At 36.3% G+C, this 17,771-nt stretch overlaps 1 protein-coding gene across 22 annotated transcripts in view; it reads right to left on the bottom strand.

Annotated features, from left to right (window-relative positions):
• LOC120067756 (helicase-like transcription factor CHR28) overlaps nucleotides 1–17,771 on the bottom strand; it is a 33,086-nt gene that overhangs the window by 5,352 nt on the left and 9,963 nt on the right. For all 22 annotated transcript variants that reach the window (XR_005479018.2, XR_016525267.1, XR_016525269.1 and 19 more), the window contains 5 exons: nucleotides 13,203–13,274; nucleotides 13,045–13,122; nucleotides 12,047–12,959; nucleotides 3,712–3,842; nucleotides 2,974–3,195 (listed from right to left, as the gene is read on the bottom strand). Coding sequence is in view for 18 of the 22 variants with exons in the window: in XM_039019319.2 (XP_038875247.1) it covers nucleotides 2,974–3,195; nucleotides 3,712–3,842; nucleotides 12,047–12,959; nucleotides 13,045–13,122; nucleotides 13,203–13,274 (1,416 nt within the window). In the remaining 4 variants the exon portion in view is untranslated. The remainder of the gene's footprint in view (nucleotides 1–2,973; nucleotides 3,196–3,711; nucleotides 3,843–12,046; nucleotides 12,960–13,044; nucleotides 13,123–13,202; nucleotides 13,275–17,771) is intronic.

Here is a 17,771-nt window from a genome sequence, read left to right as displayed (position 1 = left end):
TATATTATCTTTATTACCTTACTACTCTTTTTGCTTTTTGATCAGTATCAATCTCTTTTCATTTTATCAATAAAAAGTCTCCCTTTATTATTAGTATTGAAATGAAATTTTTTTTATAAAAAAAAGTTGATTTGTTCAATGGTTGGAAAAAATTTCCACATAAAATATTAGCTTCTTCACCATCCAATGTTGGAGCATCAAAACAATCTAGGAAAAAATTTGCTGAAGAAAATAGTTTGATAACAACGCTTCAGCGTGGATGTCTTCCTCTGAAAATAAAAATCCCAAGGTTATTTCCTTCATATATGGGCAGAGTCAAATTTTACAACAAAAAAGATTGGAAATGGTTAATTCCTTCATATTTTCTTGTTCTTCTCTCACTGATAGTAGAAGGATGGGCTACTACCAAGTCTGCTATTTAATCCTTCTCTGAAACTGTTGATAGCATTTTGCATCAAACATCATTTACTCTCGAGTTCCACTCTGTCAATTCTGAACTCCCTATCCTGAAGATTCATCACCTTTTAGTTGGATCCTGTATGGAAAACCCACATTATTATGGATTCTGGTGGTCAAAGTTCTCTTATCTTAATTGTGGTTGAAAAAGTTCAGAAGAACTTTTGAAGAAAAGCATCTTCATTAGATTATTCAGTTTGAATCAGTGCTTTCATGTTTCATCTCGGTGCTCTTTTTCTAAACTTATATGCTTTTTCATCTTTTAATATACGGATTAACTGGACTGCTTTTTTGAAACTATAATTAATAACTTGCTGGTCTCTTTTCATTAAATGAAAAGTTTGCTTTCTTGTTCAAAAAAAATCTGTTAGGATACCTCCTAGTCCTAACAAAAACACTCAAAGAACACAGAGAACAAACAAGAATACTAAAAGATAGAATTATATTGCAATATCATGAAGAAATTACAATATATCTCAGCACATTCTAGAGGGCTGAGAATCCTCTCCCAAATTCCCAATTAGAAAATCACCTCAAAATTCTTCACTCTTACTCCCACCCCTCTTCCTCTATTTATAACTAAAAGACCTAACCAACTTACTAACTATTCCCTTGCAGACTCGCAGAAATAAGAAAATTGGGCTTCTTCATGCAACTCCAACCCAACTATCATCTCAATCAACACATCCATCAACGGCTGACCCCACCTACGGACACTTCACGTGGGATTTGGTAAAATCTCTTGTTATCCCACCCCTTAAACAAAAACTACCACTCCCTACCCTTCTTCTCCGTTCACTACCGCCCAACTTCCTCTACAACTTTTTTTTCCGAAAACTCCTTCATGAATACTTCCCGCCTTGCTTGCGTCTTCGCCGCCACCCACATTCCGACGACAACCGTTCGGGCATTTAATTGTTCACCTCCGTCAACCATTTCCACCTCTTCTTCATGCAAATGATCTCCTCGATTTACAAGTCTTCTTCTCAATCCATCGTCGCTTGCCCTCCTCGTCAAGTTTCAACACATACAACCTCCCCTCGACTTCGCCTACTAGTGTTCGGCCGCCGCCCATCGTTTCTCCATCCATCGGCATCTTTGCCATCCCAGCCCGTTGGCATATTCTCCTTCCATCGCAGATAACCTTCCCCCGTATCCTTGAGCAACGACAATTTCTTTGTTCACCCACCGTTGATCACCAGCACATTTCTTCTCCGTCGATTTTTTGTCTGCTTTCTTCTTCGCGTTTCTAACCATGTGTTTGTCGGTTGGTGCTCCTTCCTTCGTTTCTTCTTCTTTCGACTGCCATCTTGCCTTCCCGTTAGTAATGTTTGTCCACTTCTCATCGATGCTTTTACCTCCTTTAATCGGCATTTCCACTTCCATCGAGTCCCTATCTCCGACCATCTCACCCTTCGCCGTTGATGATGGACACGAATGATCAAGTTTCTCTTCTTCTCCGATTTCTCCATCCTTTAGTCTCATTCTTTCTTTTTTTCTTCTCTGCTCTAGAGCTCCCCATCACCCCCTTCCTTTCTTTTGATTCCATCGGTTGCAACTCCTTGCCATTCCTTTCCTCCATCCTTTTTTCATTCCCAGTAGTCTCATTGGAATCGCCTTCTTTCTCTTCTATTTTCAGTGGAAATTTCCTCTCAACAGCGGTTGCTGGAACCCATAACTTTCCTTCTTCTTCGATTCCATTCAAGACTTGTGAAGATCCTTCCACAAACAAGCCTTCGATTGTAAGCACATTGGAGATTTCAGATTCCGCTCCCATCACCATCGTTTCCTTTTTTCTTCCCTTGAAGGTATGATCCTTTAAAGTTCAACGTTCAACTATTCCATACGTTGAATTAGGGACTGCATCATTTCTTTGATCTCAACCTTGTCTATGGAGATCATCCAACCTCTCTTTCATTGTTTTTTGAACCATTTTCTTTTCCTCTCCTCGGGTTTCTTGTAACTTCTTCTCCATAATTTCTCTTTAATTCTTTCGCGCTTGTGATCTGCCATCCTTTTTTGGAATTGCTCCCATGTACATGGAGTTTCACCTCTCTCTACCGCCTCACATTTGCATTCAGCAACCCATTTTAGCATTCGCTCCCATGTCCATTCTACTTCTTCCGCCATAGCAAACAAAAACAGTACCCAAGAAATAACCAAGCTCTAATACCAATTTGTTAGAATACCTCCTAACAAGAACACTCGAAGAATACAAAGAACAAACAAGAACACTAAAAGATAGAATGATATTAGAAGAAAATACAATATACCTCAGTACATTCTAGAGAGTTGAGAATCCTCTCCCAAATTCTCACACCCTTACTCCCACTCCACTTCCTCTATTTATAACTAAAAGACCTAACCAACTTACTAATTATTTACTAATTTGCCCCTTCTAATAACCATACTAATATTCTACTAATAACTCTATTATATCTCTAACTAGGTCTCTTACAAAATCATGAGTCACTATGAACTTTTTCAAAAGATTCCAGACTATTCCTTGATACTCACCTCGCAGGTACAGCATATGGCCAAAGAAGTCTCCAAGCGTTTTAACAGATTCATCAGCATATCCTTAGGAAGCTTACTTGCCATTTCTGTAGAATCCCTCCCGACAGAATCAGTATTGTACCCTTTTACAAGAAGTGGATGGTCACAAGCCTGACGGAGCCGTAGAAGCATTAGCAAAATATTTGCATAGTTTTGCTTTACTGTACCAGCTGCAGCATAAGCCTGCAAAGTACATGTCATCCTGTAAGAATCCACATTTAAGAAGGGAAATTCCATTTAATGGGTATGTAAATAGGGTGGACATACGAGAAGCCTATCCCCTATTGAGACAAAAAGAAAAACATTAGAAGTTTTTAAACAATATTAAAAACTTAAGCATATATTTTAAGAAAAACATCCATATGTCCTCAAGGTCCGGTGCACTTGAATTAATCAGTTTTAACCTTGTAGTTTAATCTCTTTTTTCCCTGAGGCCAAACCTATATATAGATAAAGGCATAAAGGCGGTTGCACATGATTTTATTGAATAATATTGAATTAACTTGCTCTCTGACCTCACCCCCCCTAAAACAATTATACTATAGTCTGGTGTTCATATTGAAAAACCAATTGGAGAAGGAGAATTTTACTTTTTAAAAAGAAAGAGAAGAAAAAAAGGTTGATTCCACTCTAGTAGACTTTGAACAAACCAATCTCCTTCAGGAGGGAGGGAGGAGAGAGAGAGAGAGCTAAATGCACCTTGAATTGCTTGCGAGAATCAGCCTCTAATTGGGTATAAAAATCACGCTCCTCTGTAGAAAAATCCACTTTTGTCAACCGTATGGTTTTGGGGGGCAATTTGACAATCGGCTCCCCATCAATTAATGTGCCTAAACAACAAATAAGTTAATTATCCAAACTGAAGGGAGAAGTGATCAAAATTCCTTTTTTTTATAAGAAACAAATTTCATTGATGTATGAAATTTACAAAAAGTGGCCAAAGCCCAAGCCAAAGGAGTTACAAAAGAAACCTCCAATTGGACAAAAGAAAAGAAAGATTGTGAATTAAAGAAAGATGTACATTTGCACCAAGTCATAGCATAAAAGGATATAAACAATATAAACAAAATTCATAAAAGGATATAAAGTCTTTTCGATTACATAAACTGTGGCATTTACTTTCAAATACAAGTTTAATACTCATACGGTGTGCTTGAGATGAACAGCTATAAAGCAGATAGAGAATCAGATCAAGAGATCATCTGGATGGATAGAAGGACCAGCAGACTGACATCACAGAGCAATGACCCTTCAGTTTTGACACTAATTTTGATACGTCCAGTTAGACAAATGTGAAAAGTATCCCTAGGTTTCTGAACTCATCTATGAGTATGTGACAAGCAAAAGATCCAGACAGTATGCTTCTGATATAACTTTTTAATAAACAATAAATAATATTATTTTCAAAAGAGAAAAAAGAATCCTCACTTGAGAGTCCACAAAAGATTTAATTATTTATTAGTTACTATGAATTAATAGTTGAAGAAAAAATATTACAAGAAATGACACCATCCACTTTAGAAAGAAGCAAGTGAAATTTCCGGTGTAACATTCTTCAATTGATGAGAGGTAAGAAGATCGGTTTTTTACAGAACAGATTTGTATCCTGCAAACTTATTTTCAAAAATCATTTTTTTGGTTTCAAGGCATGCTGGAACTTCCATTCATTAGTGACAACAGCAGAAACAATAAAGTCTAAACGACAAAGGTTCTGCCATGAAGATTGATTGTAAAGGTAGAATGGCTAGAAAAAGTTCATGTTGAGCACCCCAATTAAATGGTGCGAATTGTACAGAGTCACAGAAATAATTAAAAGAATTAGACTCCGTAAAATATTCTAGCATTCCAATCCTTCCAAACAACAAATGAGCTTTGGAGGTGTTTGACTACAGCACTTTCGCTTTATCTTTAACATACCAACCCAAAAAGAACCTCAGAGAGCCAACCTTCTACATGCTCTGGGCAACACCACTCGAAACAAAACTGATTGCAGATAAAATTCCATACTTTTGTTTTTTAAAATAGAAAACAAAAATGTCATTGATGTGATGCAATTACAAAAGGAGTCTTCCTATCCAACGGATTACAAATAAAACTTCTCCAATGGATCATAAAATTGGTAAAACTATAGTTACAAAAATGGGAGACCGATTTACACCAACTTATAGAAAGGAAAGTAGATGAAGTGAGTGATGCATAGAAGTCTTGTTCCTTATCGGTTAAATTGGCGTTAAGTCTTTGCCAAAAACATCAGCCTCTTTCTTCTAAATTAAACAAATAAAATTTTCTTTCGTGCAAGCATTTAAATGGCCATTAAAGTGAAGTTCATCAAAAAGCCTCTGAAAATCTTCTCAGAAAAGGTCCCAATATTCAAGTAGAAATCCAAAATATACCCATCAGGACCCTGCGCCTTATTCTAACCATGAGAATTGCTTGCCTGATTTCCTCAATAGTAAAGGGAGTTGAAAGTGCAAAATTTTGAGCTACAGGAACTCAAAGCCACATAAGATTTACTAGAATTATACAAGAACCTGGAATTTTCTGATATAAAGAAAAATTTCATGTTTAATTTCTTTAAAAGAAAGAAAAGAATCTCCATTACTGGAAAGTAATTCAGTAATCAAGCTTTTCAAGTTTTTCCTCTTCTTCACTGCTAAAAACCTATGAAAGAAGAAGAAGCTGGTATTTTCATCTCACAGATTGAACCAATTGAGATTGCATTTTTTAAATCAGATTTTGTTCCTCGGATAACAATAAATCCAAAATTCCACCTTTAATTGCAGTTCTGATATCAATCTCGAGAGAGGAAATCTTGTTAGCTTCAACTTTAGCATAAAAAAATTCAAGCTCAACGGTGAGACTCTTTCCTTGGTTTTTCCTCTTTCTTTGCTTCTCTTCTGATCGCCAATTGTTTCATTTGCAATAAGCAAAGAGTCTCTTCAAATTTAATCAGTCAACTAAAGAGAGATGTCAAAAATTTTGTCAAGAGGTGTTTTATTTGTCATACTTCTAAAGGATCTAGTAAAAATGCTGGCCCCTGCACTACCTCTCCCTTGAACTATTTGGGAAGATTTATCCATGTACTTTACACTTGGTCTTCCTAAAACTCAATGAGATAATACTCGGTCTTTGTTGTGGTTGATCGATTCATTAAAATGGCACATAGCTTGTAAAAATTTTGCATGCTTCAAGTGTTGTTAACCTTTTCTTTTGTGAAATTTTTAGGTCCTTAGTTAGGTTTCATGTTTCCCTTTGGGCTTCGGTTTCAAAGCTTTTTTGTAACTATTGGCTAGGTAAAATTTTACTTAGTTGGAACCCCTTTCTTTAGTAGGGGTGTTTTGGTGGACTCGTTTTTTTGTATGCCCTTGTATTCTTTCTTTTTTTTCTTAATGGAAGTTGTTGATTTATTAAAAAAAAATCTATTGTTTTTGACGGTCATGTTAAGTTGACTTTCTTTCGGAAGTCTTTGTGGAAAAGGTCTGGCATAGTTTACCTTTTTAGCACTGCTAGCCACCCTCAAACGGATGGCCAAACTAAGGTCACTACTCGTATGCTTGAAGGTCTCATCCAGTGTCTTAGTGGAGATCGACTTAAGCTGTGAGACCAACCATCAAGTCGAGCAAAATTCACTTTCAACCATATGCAAAATCATTCCATAGAGAAGTCACCACTTTAAGTTGTTTATACTCTATTTTCCATGAAGCCTTTCTTGGCAAAGCTGATTATGCATTAAGTAGCCTTAAATCCACAATATGTTGCCATGATTTGGCAAGCTTCTTGTACAGAAAAGGTGAAGGTTTTCTTGTGGATCTACTCCTTTGGGAGATTAAATACTTGTGGTCGAATCCAATGGATCCTCTGAAAGATGACTCTTTCCCTAGATAGATTGGTGTGTTCTTTGTAAAGGAAGCGAAGAAACCTTGACACATTCGTTCTTCTTCTGTCCTTTGCGGTAGACTGTTCGGAAGATGTCCTCAATATCTTCAATCTTTAGTGGTGTTGTCCTAGCAAAGCGTCTAAGGCCCTATATTTCAACTCATTGGTGGCATGCCTTTCAACGGCCCAAAAAAGATTATTTGGCTTAAGGGGGTGTTTTCCCTCCATTTGAGGGCTTTGGTCTGAAAGAAATTCAAGATTTTTTTACAATCTAGAGTTTACCAGGGAGGTATCTAAGGATTTAGTCACTCATTTTGCTTCTACTTTGCCTATTACTTCTAAATTATTCTGTAATTATAGTTTATCTCAAATTGCCACCAGTTGGACATTGTTTTTGCAATCCTTTGGTGTGCCAGGATATGTAATCTCTCCTTCCTTTCTTAATCATCTTTTGATAATGAAAAGGTAGTTTCTTATCAAAAAGAAAAGGTTGTTTATACATCTACCTTGGCTAACAATTGATTTAATATTCCCACTTCTATTGGTCTTAAAAATGAAGCGGAAAGTGTGACACCGTGAATTCATGATCTTCATAACGAGGTTAAGGAACAACTCAAACAAGTGAACCTATCCTACAAAGCTGCAGTTGATTCATATTGTTGTGCTTGAGACTCCCAGGTCAGCAACATGGTGAAAATGCAATTTTTTAATAAAAACAACGGCTTTTATTGAGAAAAAATGAAATAATACATGGGCATACAAAAAAAACAACCTACACCTTCCCCTACCAACTATGTAATATAACTCCTATAGAATAGTTACCAAGGGTCTTCGAAACCAAAGCCCACAGAGAAACATGAAAGCGGAGAACGGACCAACCTTATTAGGGTCCTTATCCATCCCTCTAAAAATCCTACTATTCCACTCACCCCACAAAACTCACAAGATCGCACACCCCTCAGCTACCCACATAAAATGACTCTTCTATCCACGAGGCAGATTGAGGAACTCCTCGATCATAGTACTAGTGTCCCTTTCGCGAAAAGACGAAAAGTCAAACATCTGGAAAAAAGACTCGCAAACAGAACTAGCAAACTTGCAACGTCAAAGAATATGATTCAAATCTTCCGGCCCCTTCTAACAAAGGATATAGCATAACGGCCCAACAAGCAAGGGAAGCTTCCTAGTAAGCCGATTCATCGTATTTGCACGGCCATGTAAAACTTGCCAGATAAAGAATCTCACTTTCCTAGCAACCTTAATCCTCCAAAGGCCCGAAAAGATTGAATCACCTAAGAGAGAATGGTCCACGAGACTCTAAAGAAAGGACTTACACGAGAACTCCTCCAAAGAATTGTTGGGTCTCCAAACCCTCACATCCCTCTCCCATGCCTAAAAGAGTGACCCTTAAGAGAAGAAAGAACAGAAGTCACATCAATCGCCTCCCTATTGAAAATGGGGCAACGAAACCAGAACGAGAAGGAACAAAAGCTCCTTGACCACACAAGGAAATCAACAAGAAAGTGAAAATCAACAACAAAGTGAATTTTAAGAGACTGAAAATGAAAAAGTCTAAAAAGGTCTCTCACCCACCCAATGATCCTCACAAAAATATGTATCCCTCCCCTCCCCCCACCACACAATGGTGACGATGCATTTGCAAAAGTCTCGTTTGCTCACTAAAGATCATAACAAGCTTACCAACTGAAAGTTGGGTCCTTTTTTGGTTGTTGAGAAGATTGACAGCAATGCATATTGCCTAGATCTCCCTCCTGTCATGCATAGCAGTCTGACTTTCAATGTTGCTAACATCTACTTTTATCACGCTCCAAACAAGGTTAATATCCTGAGGATCTTGATCTTCATTTTCGGATTCTTCTCGATAATCTTGTTCCTCTTGAAAAGTGAGATTTCTTCCTTGAGGACAATCATTCAAAAGGTAACCCATTTCACCACACCTAAAACATTTCCCAAGATTAGGTCTATTATAAGGATTATAATTTATTAAAGAAATAAAGTTGGAACTTCCATTTGGGTTTGCTTCTGATTTTGAAGAAATGTCCTTAAATTTTGATGTGCTTGTGATGTAGCCTAAAGACGAAAGGAGAATTCTCTCCCAGGATCCAATCAAGTCTTTTATTATGTATAGCTGTCGTGTCCAGGAGGGGATCCTCTATTTATAGAGAATTAAATAGATAGGAAACTAAAAGGATAACTAAAAGGAAACTAAAAACTAACTCAGAAACTAAAATGTAATTAATCAAGGATTAACCAAGATTAATTTGACTTTACCAAATTATCTCAATCCTATTGATCAGCTTGCTTGATTTGAATTCTTGGCTGCATCTTCTAGTGTTTTTTTACGAGGATTGGAGGATTTGTCCCAAGCATTTCTTCTTCCCGGCCATCTTCTTTGCTTTTGAACCTCATCATCCTCAACAGTAGTAGCTATTGAAACAGCTTCAGCCACACTGTTCAGAGGTTGTAAATGGAGTTTTTCTTTCATGTGATGTCTTAACCCATCAATATATCCAGCAATTTGCTGATTTTCACTTTCAACTAGATTGTTTCATGAAACTCCTCTGTGTAATCTAACTTTGTTCCATACTCCTTGTTTACAATGTTGGAATTTATTATAAAGGAGTCTTTCATGATTTCCCGGAAGAAATATTTTCTTCATCATTCAAAGCATTTTTGGCCACCTTTGGATAGGTCTTTTCCCAAACAACTTTCGATCATTTTGAACTTGATCCCACCAAGCCTATGCTCCACTTTTGAGTTAAAAAGATACTAATTTCACCTTCCTATCTTCCAGTGTCCTCACATAGTTAAAAAAAACTATCAACATTTTTTACCCGATCTAAAAAGAGTTCAATATTCATCCGTCCATTATAGCATGGAAGGCCAATTTTCATTTTGTAGTCTGAATCTTGGTGCCACGGTTGATTTTTTTTTTGGAGCCACGGTTGATGATGAAAACGCGGACGTTGCCAATCTTGGTAATCTTGAAATGTTTTTTGCTCATTATTTCCGAACTGTTGTTGGTATTGATGATTTTCATGATAAGGAGGGTAGGCTGCTTGATAAGGAGGATATCTATGTAGGTAGTCTTGAAATTGGTTGTCAAGATCTTCATCACCCGAAGAGTCTGAATCAGAAACCTAAGAGGTTGTGAGGAAAGGTCTCTGTTGGAATATGTGAGGGGTTGGAGATTGAATTTGAAAATAATTGCCTGGCTGCACTTCTTGGTGAATGCACTTTAAGGATTTCTTGTTGCACCCTTCTTGGAAGATCTCGAACGGTTTCTTGATTTCTAGCCAAGTTAAATTCAGGATGTTTTTGTTGTCGATGTTGTTACAGCAGAAGCTGCCTTCCCATTCTTTTTCTCCCAATTGGTGTCCTCTATGCAAAATAGACAGGGAAGACCTCCAACACCTTTTCTTTGACTGTGCATATGCCACTAATTGTTGGAGAGCTCTTTTTAAATGCTTCACCACTTGTTGGGTTTTTGACAACGCTTTCAAAAACAATGTTCAGCAGATACTTATTGGGCCATTCCTTAAGAAAAATTCAAATTTATTGAGGACTAATGCTGCAAAAACATTGCTTGCTGAGATTTGGTTTGAAAGAAACCAAAGAGTGTTCCAAGAAAAGGAAACCCCTTGGTTTGCTCGGTTTGAGGCTACAAAGCTTAATGCTTCTCTTTGGTGCTCCCTCTCTAAAGCATTTGAAGCCTACTCCTTACAGGAAATAAGTTTAAATTGGCAGGCCTTCATTCATTTTGACAGCTAGTTTCAGAAGATAGAGGACTGCTTTTCAGCTTATTGTGGTCTTGTTTCTAGGTTTTTGTTTTTGATTTCCTATGTATCGCATTTGCTGTTTAAGAAGTTTTTTGTTTGTTTGTACTTAGTTTCTCTTTGGTTGCTTTGTAAGGCTTCCGTTTTCTTAGTTCTTTGACTTGTTGGTTCGGATATGATGAGGGCGCTAAGGGGTGTCAACCTAGTTGAGATATCCAGATGCGCCTATTGATCCTTAATTCTTAATTTTTTGCTTTTATAATTCAAGTACACATCTCCTGTACTCTCTTTTAATGAATAATAAAGGCTTGTTTCTCTTTTAAAAAACGATGTCTCCTCAAACAAGGTTGATTACCCATTTGATCACGAGTCCTTGGGAGGTTGGTAGCACGTTCTTGGACACGAAGTGGGTTGTCATTCATTCTACCAACCATCGGGCCCTTTCTCAAAGGTGCTCTGATACCAATTTGATGATACCGCTAGGTACTTAAGCACCTTGGAGAACCACACCCCAAAAGCCAGCTATTGAGATGGGAGAGCCAAGCCACTTAAGTACCACATTGGTCATCCCATTCTAACCAATGTGGAACAAAAATAGCTCATACTATCTTGGTTCCTAACAGATACTAACCAAGAGAAGTTCTTGGATAAATCTTGGAGAAGAGTGCTGGAATTTTATTATACGTGTTCTCAACCCTCTTTAAATAGACCCAAAGAGAGGGTTTGTTCACACCCAAACTAAAACTAAACTAACCTCTTTAAATACACCCAAAGAGGAAGGGTTTATTCACAACTAAACTAAAATTTAAGAAACTTAAAGTATATAAATATAAATACACACACATATATAATGCAACTAACTCATAAACAGTAAAATAGATGATGGAAATAAACCCACAAAAAGCCCCTGGCTGATTGACTCGAGGACGAATTTTTTCTTGGGGGAAGGGTCTCATGTAGGACATCCTCAGGCAATTTTTGGATGTTAATTGGCTTTTCTTTAATTTCTTGATTCCTTTCTTGATTGTAGTCATATTTTACAATTGTGGTAATTTCTTTTACCCAATAGTATTTTTCTTCGATGTTCATCAGCAGGCTAACTTGTAATTTACAGTGATTGTCAAGTTTTGGTTGAAGTTTCAGCCCTTCTAAGTTTTATAAATAGGGGACTGCTGTCCATTTGTATCACTTTTTGTCATCTTGAATAAAATTCCCTCACTTCTTCACATCAATAAATACCAATACTTAATGTGAAATCTGTATCCTCATCATATCCTTACACATAATAATAGTTGAACTTTTAGTAAGCGAAATGATATATAGAGAAGGGGGGGAGGGAGAGATAGAGAGCAAGTGCCCACCTTTAGTTCGTCGCAACATTATTGCTCTTAGAACAGCCTGAAGCTTCTTATAGCCAGTAACTGAATTTCTGGAAATTGGAACCTTGATTGTATGGTAGAAAGATTTATAGACAGCATAAGGATCGTACCTCAGAAATCTGAAATAGCTATATAAATCATCAATTGCATTTTGTATAGGTGTTCCAGATAAGCACCACCTTCTTTTGGCTCGAAGGCTACAGCAGGCTCTAGCCACCTGAGTTCTGTGATTCTTTATTGTCTGAGCTTCATCCAGAATAACCCTGAACCAACCCACTCTCGCCAGTGGGCCAGAATCACAATCAAAGGAAATACCAGTTCCTTTCCTGCCCTTCTTACCCTTCTTACTACTGATAGAGGTCTTTTTCCTCTTTCTGTTGACAGAAAAATCAGAAGATAATCCATATCTATCTCCATTTTTTTCCTCAGCATCATCCTCATCAACTAATGGTTGTTTTGGAACTTCATTAGTGACGATCGCATATGTTGTGAGAACCACGTCATACTTTGCAAGCTCATCAGGATCCCTAGTCCTACTTCCTCCATGATAGATTAAAACTGAAAGTTTTGCTTCTTCAGTGACTTTGTCATCTAGTTCTCTGGCCCACTGCCGTAGAATACTTGCAGGGCACACAACCAATGTACCAGCTGCTGGTCTCCGCTTACTGATTGCTCTAGTTGTTTTCACTTCTTGAATTGGTTTAACATCATCAGACTCTCCAGTCTGCTGCATTTTATCTGAATCAGCAGTGCCAGTGCCAGTGCCATTATCGTCATCGTCATCCAAATTTAAAGCTTCAGCCTTTGTCTTGCTTCCATCTTCCAATTTTGCCTTTGATTGTGAGGACTTCTGCAACAGCATGAGTGAAATCATAGAAACCGTCTTTCCAAGGCCCTGAAGAAAAAAGAGAAGTTTAGAACCTCATTGAGGACAAACTTCTAAAAACAGACAGGAATTTAATCCAGGCCCAATAGCTTACCTGGTCATCCGCTAAAATTCCTCCCAAACAATGCAAACTTTTATTTTCCTTCTGTAGCATCCATGATAACGCAATTTTCTAAAACACAAAGTATACAGCAAAAGGTTTTAAAAAATGTCTGGCAGTAAAAGAAAGATACTACAATTTGACGTAAAAACCTGGTGTCTTAAAAGAGGAACAGAAAGAAGACCATCAGGAAGAGTAGCCTCTTGTTTTGGTTGATTTAGATCCTGAAGAAAGGAGGAGTGGGGGCGTATTAATACTTTAATAGTTAATTCAGAAGAACGGAAGCAATTATAATATGAATAAAATTTTTCCACTAACTGAAAGCAACCAATTTCTCCTATCTTGTTCTTTATGCCCAGAATTGTTTCCTCTTACCTTTTATCATTAGTTCAACCTCTTTTATTTAAATAAAACAATATCATTGATCTCTATGAACTAAGCAAAGCAACAGGCAAACAAAATTAAAGAAATTACAAAATACTTGGAGTTCCAAAATGGTGCAAATCAAAGAAATATCACGGTTGGAAATAAGATTTACCTAACAAAAACTGAATTAGAGAATAAAAGATGGTATGCTCCAATAAAATTTACACATCCCTCCAATATCCTGAAAGATGCTCTTACTTATTTACAGCCAATTGTTCAAACGAACACTCAGTATATTGAGCCCCCAAGGACTTTTCTTTTGGACTAAGGTCAGTCCATTAAGCATCAAGTTAAAACTATACAAGGAAGAAAAATCCATTCCTTTTCATACTTTTTTAGAACGCCATCATTAATGCAAACATTAACTAGATATATTTGTCTTACACCCAAGAAGGGTTTTTTTTTTTTTTTTTTGTTGAAAGGAAACAGAACTTTTCGTTCATATAATGAAAAGAAGTTAATGCTCCAAAATACAAGAAGTTTGATGCCATCTCAGTGAGAGATTAACCAATCAGACTTACCACTTGCTTATACAAGAATATTGCAAGAGTTCTGTCTAAATGACTTAAAAAAGTATTGCCTACTACTACATCGAAGTACCAATCCACTCTTGTGGCTGATAGACAAATCATTGATCCCTCACTCATTGCAAACAAGCTTATAAATGAAAGTCTTTGTAGAATCGTGAGTCAAATTGGATGTTGAAAAGGCATTTGACAAGATTGATAGGAAATTCTAAGAGGGACCTCATCCTCAAAGTCAAGGGGTTTAGACTTATTTGGAGAAGATGGATTAAAGGGTGCATTTATTCTCCAAACTTCTCTATCGTCATTAATGGTAAGCCACATGCAAAGCTCTTTACCACTAGAGATCTCTGTCAAGGTGATCCACTTTCACCTTTCTTATTTACTCCTGTCATGGATTTTTTTTGTGTAGAATGCTTAAGCATGTCAAATCACCCTTTGTGTCGATGTTATTTAAATCAATAAACAAAAATTTGATGCTTTTTAAATAAGTTACCATGTTTATTATTTATATTATAAATACATCTCGCCTGGATCTTTATCTTTCAAAAAGATTAAATTCTTTCTCTGGAAGCTTTCACACAGGGCAGTCCTCACACATGAGGAGCTTCAACGCCGTAACTCCTCTCTAGCGCTGTCTCCCAGCTGGTGCTTTCTTTGCAAAAAGGACAATGAATCTCAAAGTCATTTATTCATGTTCTGAGCTTTTTCAAGGGCCTTTTGGAACCACATTCTTCTTGCTTTTAAATGGTTTGTGGTCTTTCCCCTGGAAATCAACCATTTCCTTTCCCTGGTTCTTGATGATCATCCTTTCAAGGGAAGAAAAGGTCTCCTATGGAAACATATTGTTAGAGCATTTCTTTGGTCGGTTTGGCTCGAACGGAACAACTGCCTCTTCAATAACAAATCTCAACATTTCGACCTCTTTTTTTATTATGTGATTAACATTGCTATTCTTGGTGTAAATTATCCAAGCATTTCAATTGTTATAGTTTTGATTCTCTTTTGACAAATTGGAGATGTCTTTTGTAACTCCTTTGGTTGTCGGGGTTTCTTTCTCCCTCTCTTTTGTAATTTCATTCTTCAATGAAATTTTTCTCTTATAAAAAAAAAATTATAAATACTTCAAAAATTTTATTGCTTATTTTATATGTATCATGGATTTTTATATAATATAACCCAAATGTCGTTTCATGTCGATGTTGAACTCATAAAATGTTAAATACTGATGGAAATGTCAACATGTCGACAGAAATTTAATACCATATCGCTAATAAGACTACCCGGGTGAAAGTAGCAGACTAATTTGATTTGGGAGCACAAAAGTCTAAAGAAAGTTAAAGTCTCCTTTTGGTCAGTTGCCTTTAGAAGCTTGAACACTATGTATTTATTTTTAATAGTTGTATCTTTTATTAGAATATGATGAAGTCATTATAGGTGTGTCAACCTAGTTGAGAAATCAAGGTGCGGCTGTCGATCCCCTTCCTTTTTTTGTCTCATTGTAATTTGAGTAATAGTCTTTTTTCATCTCATCAGTAAAAAGTTAGGAAGCACAGATACTTCTAATTATGCAGAGAATCGGTATCAGATACGGATACGTCCAGATACATGGTAGATACGTGTCTGATATATGATTTGAAGTATCTGATTTTTTTATTTTTATTTTTATTTTTAATTTTCAGATACGCGAATTTGCTTCCAGGTACGTGAAGGGGATACGTGGGTCAATTTTTTTTCCAAATTTAAGCCCAACCCACAACCCATTTTATTTTAGTGCGCATGTTTAGGAGTGATTTTAAAATCATCAAAAATCACTTTTTCATTTTTAAAATCACTCGAAAACACACTTTTAATTACTCAAAAATTAATTTAATTTTCAATTTTACACTTTTAAATGCAATTTTCATATCATCAAAATTAGTTTTGAAGAATTAAACATGTTTCACAGTGATTTTAAAAATGAAAAAAGTGACTTCAACCATTTTAAAATCACTTCCAAACATAAAAGTCCACTTAAATTCAGCAATCCAAAACAAAATAAATTAAAAATGATAAAACATAAAAAATTTAAAAAAATTTGAAACGTAATTAAATCGTCATTCTTCCCTTCTCTCTCACTATTTAAATCATGATTCACACCTCTTCGTCCTCAACTTCATTCTTCAATCTTGATCCGTATCTTAGTTTTTTAGAAATTAACGTATCGCCGTATCTTATCATATCCATATCATGTATCTATATCTATGTCTGTGTTTCTTATAAAAAGCGTTCATTTTTTTCCCAAAAACACACACACACACTTAACTTGAACTCCGATGAAAAACTCCAAAGAAAGTTTAGAATTTGGGCTATGCTACTGATAAGGAAATAATTGGCAATAATAATGACAATACTTTGAAACGTAATTAAATCTTCATTCTTCCCTTCTCTCTCACTATTTAAATCATGATTCACACCTCTTCGTCCTCAACTTCATTCTTCAATCTTGATCCGTATCTTAGTTTTTTAGAAATTAACGTATCGCCGTATCTTATCATATCCATATCATGTATCTATATCTATGTCTGTGTTTCTTATAAAAAGCGTTCATTTTTTTCCCAAAAACACACACACACTTAACTTGAACTCCGATGAAAAACTCCAAAGAAAGTTTAGAATTTGGGCTATGCTACTGATAAGGAAATAATTGGCAATAATAATGACAATACTTTGAGCTAAAAGTCCTCTTATTAAATGCTTGCTTCCAAGCTAAGTTTTCAAGTCATAGTGAAGAGTTGCAACTATTCATGTATCATAAGGCACCTTTTCTTCCAAGAGTCACTATGAATCTGAAAAATCCAGATCCATTCACATCTTTAACGAATTATGTACTAATTTAATTTCATCTATTCATATTTATGGAAGTAGTTAAAGGGATGTTAGATAACTTTAGACAATATAGGTGAAAGGGTTGTGTCCTTTCATGATATCTTTTCGTTTAGTTTAAATAGTACTGAAATTTTAACATTTGAGGGAGGAAAAAAACTGTTGATTTTTCTGCATTTACTTCAAGCCTCGGGTTGAAGATTTTTTTGCATTGTGATTTTGCATACTATAACTCACGGATCTACTCGACTCGAAATTTGGGTTTATCATTTTTTCTCCCCAAGAAAGTAGATGATTCACTAATGGACGGCCTCCATGCATGGAACTTGAAAGGGAAAGCTAAGGTGGTTGGTAGTTGCATCTTTAAAGCTCTTATGTGGCACATTTGGAAGGGAAGAAACAACAGATCCAAATAAGTTGGCCTTTTAATTTTGAGAGTTTTTGTAATTTTGTTCAAAATAAGGCAGCTTGGCAAATATTAAGCAGGAGTTAAGAATGCTAGAAGGGCATCCGTTCATATTATGCCACCCCCAATTCCAATGGGGCCATGATAAAGGTTTCACCAAACAAGAAAGGGGCATGGGTGATGGAATACAAAGTGGTTATCGCTTCCTAAAATAGAAAACCATTGTGATCGAAGATGGTGTAGGTCTTAAGCATATATCAAGATGTATTTTGAATGCCACCTTTACACTCATGCGACCATGCCATTGCGTTGAGGGAGGGCCCTTCGACCATGAATATCAAACCTTCAATATCCAAGCCTAGAGTCTTTTGGCTACCTTCAAAACCACGACGTTACAAAAAGAAAAGTTGGAATAAATTACTTAACAACAGAGGAAACCTAATTCATTCAAAGTCAGATGAAAATAGAAAGGGAGAGAGCAAAGATTCCTTTTCCATAAC

Source organism: Benincasa hispida, chromosome 12 (genome assembly GCF_027475165.1).
Source record: "Benincasa hispida cultivar pf3 chromosome 12, pf3_genome.v1.1, whole genome shotgun sequence".
NCBI lineage: Eukaryota > Viridiplantae > Streptophyta > Magnoliopsida > Cucurbitales > Cucurbitaceae > Benincasa > Benincasa hispida.
Note: the sequence above shows the minus strand (reverse complement) of the source record. Positions and strands in the feature narration are given on the sequence as shown.